The following is a 7,722-nucleotide window of genomic DNA, read 5'->3' as shown; positions in this document are numbered from 1 at the left end:
AGATTTAAATTAGTATAATCCTATTCAATAGCGTTCAGAAGAATGACAAAAATTGAGAGATAAAAATTTATAAATTGGGACTAAATTAAATTTTTATATTGTATTTGATTTAAAATGTACAAGATTGACTTACATCTTAGTATTTTATTTGGTTCAAGATAAATATAAAAACTGAAATAATTATAATTACTAAACTCTTAATTATTAAAAAAATAAAAACAAGAGTAATTACCTAAATCAGCCTCTGAAATTTTAAAATTCGGACACTTTAGTGTCTCATATTTTAAAATACACAAAAATTCCAAAGTTTGATTTCGTCGGCCAAAGTCCTTATTCCGTTAGTCACTAATGGAAAATACTAACATGGAGCGTTAACTCGCAAACGTAGCCATTAAGTATCCAGTATTTCTAAGAGGACAAATTAGTCCCTGTGCTGAGAAGAAAAACGACATAGTTCTTTCCAGGGACAAAACACAGCGTTTAAAGGCTAGATAATTTCATCCCCTTTTTCTTTCTTCATCTTCTCATCTTTTTTAACAACAGTACAAACACCACCACCATTTTTACTCTCAAAACACCATGGCCTCTCCACCACCAATTTTATCCTCTCTCCTTTCAAACTACCATAATCACCATCACTACCACCCAACACTCCCATTAACACCTTGACTACCACTACAACTTTCATAGCATCTCTTAAACCCCACCACCATCGTCAACTTCAACAACATTAAAAATTAAACACAAATTTAAAAAATCTCAAAATTCTAAATCGACATTAAATTCAAACAATCCACCACTATAATCAACTTCAACGATATCAAAAAATAAACACATAAAATACTCTTAAAATCCCAAATCAATGTTAAATCCAAACAAATTCTTTCAATTGCCAATCTAATGCATGCACTTGAAGGAATTGCAAATTAGATTTATATGAATTGACCAAAGAAAAAAGGGTATAACATACTAAAAATTGAAAAGCTAATAAACTAAAAAAAGAAAAAGAAAATTAAAAAGAGAGTAGAAACATAGCACCTTGCAGCGGAGAAAAACAAAGGAAGAGAATCGGAGGCGGATGTGACTGTGGCAAGATCACAAGCAGAACAGTAGAGAAGAGGCAAGAGGATGGGAACAGATACAAAAAACGGACTCAAGAAGTAAGGAGAAGAGAGTGCAGCGAAACGGACAGGGGTGACGGCGCCAGCGAGAGTTGAAACAGCGATCGTTCGAAGTAGATGGCGAACACTACAAAAAAATTGTTTATTATGGTAGTTTTTTGCGTAATTATAGCAGTTTTAGTTGCCATTGTACCAAGAACGGCTTTTTTGAAAAACACCGTAATCTGAAGCGCCATTTTGAAAATTAGGTGTAAGAAACGCAATTAATTAACAAATTAATTAAATAATTTAATTCGCTAAAATAGGTTCCAAAAATTTGGAATGTGAATTAGGAAATTTAAATATGATTTTTGGACTCAGCAGATTTTTCTGAGTTAGAAAATGTAATTTTCTGCGAAGAACCGCATAAAAATGCGAACCGGTGAATTAACCGGCAGTACCGGCTTAAATCGGTCCGGTACTGTGTGAGAATAATAAAAACAGTAGAAAAACCTTAGGAAAATATTTAGAATTGAAAACCGGACATTAATTTTAAAAGTTTAGCCCGAAATTGGGTCAAACAGACCAAAAACGCTAATGGATTGGACCGGGCCCAAGTTGGGCCCAAGCCCAACACATTTAACACCCCACACTTGACCCATTCAGCACACAACATACACAAACACACTAAACACATGTAGTTGAGTTGGGAAGGAGAGAAACCCCCGTTGTCATTATTCACATACAACTTCCCAAGCTCATAACTTGAGCTATGAAGTTTCGATTGCTGCACCGTTTGTAGCCACGCGATCACCACGAAGAGCTCTACAAAACTCACCCAAGAAACTGGTAAGAAAATCACGAATCCCCTCTCAGCCTTCCCTATCATAAATTCAAAATTTTGGGTTTTGTATTCAGTAAAATTTTGTGATTTTGGGTGTTTAGGTACACTCTAGCCTTTGGTTCCTATTATGTTTGACCGAATCAATATTGGGTAAGGTGAGTTTATTCTCAACCCTTGTAAAATTGTGATTATGATGAGCCCTAGATTGATTGGTTATGAATTATGTGTATATAGGTTAAAGAAGTGATTGTTGGCATTTAATTGGAGCTTTAGATTGGTTGTTGGTGATTGGAGGCTTGAGTTGGACTCAACTTGGTGATTTAGTGTATATTGAAAATTGGCCAAGGTATGGTTTTAGATTTCTCTATGTAATATATAATATTTCTGGACACTTAGGCTAGTGACCCATAGGATAGGTTTGGATTGAATTAGTTGTTGAATTTGTTGAATGATGATGTATGATGATTTGATCGTTTGGTTATTTTGATGAATTGTGGTATTGATATTGATAAATGATGTTGAAGATTGAAATTGAGGTTGAATGAGGTTGATTATTATGATTGGTAGTGATATAATGATGATGGATGATTCTGTTGGTTGACAAAATGGTTTTAGTGTGATATATTGGATAATTGAGATTTAAGATCATGTAATGTGAGTGAAAATTTAGTAAGATTGGTATAATGAGACACAAAAGGATAAATTCTGAGGTGAATTGAGGTTTGGTGTGGTTTTGGTTTAGTTTGGTTGTGAATTTTGGAAAGTTGAGAAGCTTGTTATTTTTGGTAAAAACTAGTTTTTATTGAACTTTGACGGATCATAACTTGAGTCTCAAAGCTTGAAATTGAATGAACTTTGTTTAAATTAAAGATGGCTTTGAGAGCTTTAAATTTATATAAAGTTTGTAGAAAATGAATTTTTATAGAGGAAGTTATGACTGTTCAAAGTTTGGTGCCAAAAACTGAATTCTACAACATTTGGAATTTTTCGAAGTCTGGTATGAGCTGCGTACGCGACAGGAGGCACGCGACAGCAAACCATTCGGGTTGGGTAACTCGCGTGCATGAGCAAACTGATTTTTAACCCATGCGTATGCGACACAGTGCACACGACGCATTGCATGCGTACGCGAGCTTTTAAAAATGAAGCCTTTGTGTACATGAATTTTAAAACGCAACGCGAGCAGGTGGTTGCGTACGCGACCACCCCGTTTTCAATAGCATGCGTACGCGAGGCAGGGGCTTGCATACACGAGACCCCTATTTTGCTGAAAAATGATTTCCTTTGTTTTTAAGGGTTCTCCTAATTTCTAACTTCTCCAAGATGCATTTTAAGAGTAATGTTTTGTAGTTAGGCTTAAGGGCTTATAAAAGAGAATTAGTGACTTAATTAGCTAAATTTTACATGAATTAAGAAAACGAAGACTTAGGTTTCTGGAGTACTAAGGACGGATTTGATTGAGTGAGAAGGCGGAGTATTATGTTGATGATTACTGACAATAAGTTGTGGAAGTGGTGAACTACTGAATACTGAATAAAATGTTTTTGAAAACTACTGATGTAATATTTTAAATTGAGAATGTTGAGACACTATGTGCCTGGCAAGGACGGTTGGTTAATCTCGCTTGTTGAGGTTGCGGCGGCGGCGTAAGGACGGTTGATTTATCCCGCTTACATTTTGATGTGAGATCTATGGCAAGAGTATCCCGCTCGCGTCCCTTAGGAATCATTAGAGTATGCAGGCACTATATCCTGGATCGTGTTCCGGGCATGATATCTCAGGGGTTCCCAATATGAGACCGAAGGGCGACATCTCCATAGAGATGTGTGGGGTTGGCAATTGAACCGACGATGTGATATCATAGCCAAATAGGACAAGCATTCATCATGTGCATGTTCTATCTATTTGTTTGTTTTACCGACTTGTATTATTTGCCTAGTTGTATAACATGCCTAATTGCTTATTGAATTACTTGATATCTATGCTTATACTTGTGCTTTACTTGCATTGTCATTATTTGTGCTTTCTACTGGGATTGAGGAGGTTCGAAAGGCGGTAATGATGGGATTGCATGGCGGTTAGGCTAGCGAAGGCCGTGCGATAGCAGAGAATCGTTAGACTTAGAAATCCCCTAAGTTAGATTACCCTTTTTCATTATGGTTTTAAAGTTAAGGATTTAAATTTAATTATGTTTTAAGCTTGAATCTCATGATGGATATGAAACTCTAGGATTGCCTCTGGCGTCCAAGAGTCTTATATCTTACATGGTTCTCATTATATACTCTGTTGTTATTTTTCAAATGCAGGTCGTAACCCACCTCGGTGAGTTGTTTTGATGGTGACAGAGCAGAGGATCCTTGCTATGTTTTGAAGTCCTTTGATTTCTTTTGATTGGATCTCTCACTTTTGTATTTATTTTGTCTAGAGGCTTACTTTATAAGAGGAAGTTTGTATAAGCTCTTACTTTCTAAACTCTGTATGTCTGTATATACTAGCCGGCTTAAACTCCGCGGGTGGTAGCTAGATTCTTATGACTATTATACTTTGATACATACATACATATATATATATATATATATGTTGATATCTGTATGTATATCTTGCGCCTCGATTAGCGCAGCTTCTTGTGAACGTTTTGCGTTTTTGAATTCTATTTTTGAGCATAATTTTTCATCGGGCTTCTAGAGTTATTATTTCTTTCTATATATATTTATGTACAATAACAGGCTTTAGATTTGTTGTAACCTTTGACTAACCTTTAATTTACGGCGCGAGGTAAGGCTTAGGGTAATTAGGATGCTACATTTAGTGGTTTCAGAGTGGTTCGTTCTCGTGAGCCTGAGGGATGTACCGATTATGCTTCATTGCATACTCTGTGTCTTTTTCTTTGATGCTATTTAGGTTATCTCATTGATATTGTATATCATTCTTGTTTGTGAGTGCCTTTTTGGGATAATTGAAGCACCAGGCTTTTGATATTAAGACTGATCACCTTGATATCGACTATTTGGTGTAGACAGAAAACCTAATGGCCACTCGCGGACGAGGTCGTACGTGTTCACGAGGAGAGACTGGAAATGAACAACCTGCCGATAACCATGCCGAGTTTATGGCGGCAATGGCTAATCTTGCTAATACTATGGAGGCGAATGCTACTGCGACTCTGCAAGTTATGCAGAGGTTAGGTTAACTAGCTGGAAACGGAAATGGTGACAGAAATGGGAACAATAACGAGGAAGGAAACGGTAATGATTTGGGAGGTGCCCCGATGACCTTGGCTTCCTTTCTCAATGTTCATCCACCGAGATTCAGATGTTCAACCAATCCTACGGAAGCGGATAATTGGTTCCAGGCTATCGAGCGTGTGTTACAAGCTCAGCATGTTCCGAATAACCAATTTGTGGAGTTTGCTGCGTATCAACTCTTAGGAGAGGCTTAGCACAAGTGGCAAAGAGAATGCCGCTTACTACAACTTCAGAATGCTGACAATTCTTGGGATGTATTCCAGATGGCCTTCTACAAGAAATATTTTTCTTAATCAGTCAGAGAAGCAAAGGAGTTAGAGCTTATGCAGCTGAAGCAGGGTTTATTGTCTGTGGCGGATTACACTAGTCAGTTTGAGGAGTTCTGTAGGTTCTCTAGGGTATGTCAGGGTGCCCAGGAGTCCTATGAGTGCTGGAAATGTATTAAGTACTAGGGAGGCTTGAAGGATAATATTATGACTGTTGTGGCTCCTCTGAAGATCCGAATCTTTTCCGAACTTGTGAACAAAGCGAGGGTTGTTGAGGAATGTGCAAAGAAAGTAGCAACCTCAAGAGACACTCGTGGAGGAAACAATTACCGTGGGCGAGGAAAATATTTTCAACCAAGAGCTCAGAGCTACAAGAGAGGAGGACATGCACCTCAAGGTCAATGGGGCTTTAGGCGAAACAACTATGATCAGTACCACCCGGCTAGAGGGAGAGGTAATCAGAGTAAGGCTTCTCCAGATTCAATTTGTAACCGTTGCGGGCATTTTCATCTGAATGACTCGTGCAAGCTGGGTATAGGTGGTTGCTTCAATTGCAGATTGTCTGGTCATATGGCGAAGGATTGTACTCGAGGGAGGAACCCGAATGCGGGTTGGAATCAGCACCAAGGGCAAGTGTTTACGGTAAACGCCAATGATGCTACTAATGCGGATCCTCTTATGAGAGGTAACTGTTTAATTGGTGATAAAATATTGGTTGCACTATATGATACTAGAGCTTTGCATTCGTTTATTTCATTTGATAAGGTTGAGGAACTAGGATTGAAAGTATCAGAGTTATCATTTGATTTGCATGTGCATACCCCGTATCAGACGGTTGTGACTAGATCAGGTTGTAGGCAAGTAGGTTTCAAGCTTGAGAATAAAGAATTTGTTCACGACTTAATCTATTTGCCAATGGTTGGGTTGGAGATGATTTTGGAGTTTGCTTGAATGTCCAAGAATCGGGTTTTGTTGAATTACTTTGAGCGATCTATTCGGTTTATGCCGGAAGGAGAAGGAAGAGCTGTGGTAGCTGAGGGTTATTACCTAAACTCTGTGATGGTGAACTGTAGTGGAAAAGAGTGTCAGGGTTACCTATTGTTGGATGCGAATGCGTTAGTTAATGATCAGAGGATAGATCAAATTCCAGTGGTTAGAGAGTTTCCAGAAGTATTCCCGGAAGATATTCCTGAATTCTCACCTCAAAGGGAAATTGAATTTACGATTGACTTGGTGTCGGGAGCTGGACCAGTGTCAATTGCACAGTATCAGATAGCTTTGATAGAGCTGGCAGAGTTAAAGGCTCAATTGGAAGAGCTTCTGATCAAGAGGTTTATTCGACCGAGTGTATCCCCGTGGGGAGCGCCAGTTTTATTGGTGAAGAAGAAGGACGGAGGAATGCGACTTTGCGTAGATTACCGAAAATTACACAAAGTGACTGTGAAGAATAAGTACATGTTACCTAGAATCGATGACTTAATGGATCAATTGTAAGGAGTTGGGGTGTTTTCAAAGATTGATTTGAGGTTATGTTACTGTTCCGAGGGTTACCTGAAACTGTAGGTCGATATCGGACGAGATCTTCTGTACCGGTCGGAGCTATCGTGTCCAACTTGTTGAACGGAATGATGGTGCTGATTCTTCATCACCGGAGGGCAGTGGTACCTGCAAGGGACTTTGATGCTTAAGTTAGCAAGGGTATTAAGCAGGTATTTTGTAGGATCAGAGTATGAGTTATACCTGGGTGCTCTAGCATATTTATAATAACGTGGAATGACCTTCTTAGATAAGATAAGTTAGTTATCTTATCTTATCTTTATCTTTTGAGTGAGGTCATCTTATCTTCAAGGGAACCGCCCTTCTCCCTGTAGGCTTGGACTGCCTTGGGCTTAGGTGCGCGGTCCTCCGTTAGGGCCCTTCTTTTTGGGCTTTCCTAGTGACTTGGCCGAGCTCTTTGAGAAGTGGTCGGGTTGTCCTGACCTACAGAGGTCGGTCGCTTTGTCTGTAGAACATCACGGGTCGGACAGCTCGACCTAGGGTATGAACAGTGCCCCTGCTCGAGCTCGGTTTTGAGGTCGAGTCTTTAGTCTTAGGACTTCGATCCTTCTTTGGTGAACCCGAACTCGAGCATTTTGTCGATTTCTTCTTGGTAGAGTTCTCTTTTGAATGTGGAACGTTTGCTTTCTTTTAAAGTGCGCGCTTTTACATTAGTGCTTTTAGCCTTGGGAACAAGCGAGGGTTTAATCCCCTCATTAATTGTTTTTTAA

At 38.9% G+C, this 7,722-nt stretch overlaps 1 protein-coding gene across 1 annotated transcript; it reads left to right on the top strand.

Annotated features, from left to right (window-relative positions):
• The first annotated feature begins 5,662 nt into the window (after positions 1–5,662).
• On the top strand, positions 5,663–6,406 carry LOC130963216 (uncharacterized). The gene has a single exon (XM_057889352.1). The coding sequence runs from the start codon at positions 5,663–5,665 to the stop codon at positions 6,404–6,406; it is 744 nt and encodes a 247-aa protein (XP_057745335.1).
• The last annotated feature ends 1,316 nt before the right edge of the window (positions 6,407–7,722 follow it).

This window comes from Arachis stenosperma, chromosome 2 (genome assembly GCF_014773155.1).
Source record: "Arachis stenosperma cultivar V10309 chromosome 2, arast.V10309.gnm1.PFL2, whole genome shotgun sequence".
In the NCBI taxonomy this organism is placed as follows: Eukaryota; Viridiplantae; Streptophyta; class Magnoliopsida; order Fabales; family Fabaceae; genus Arachis; species Arachis stenosperma.
Note: the sequence above shows the minus strand (reverse complement) of the source record. Positions and strands in the feature narration are given on the sequence as shown.

Bases quoted from the DNA above. Each gene is read 5' to 3' on its own strand.
- LOC130963216 (XM_057889352.1), top strand. From the start codon at position 5,663: ATGACTGTTGTGGCTCCTCTGAAGATCCGAATCTTTTCCGAACTTGTG.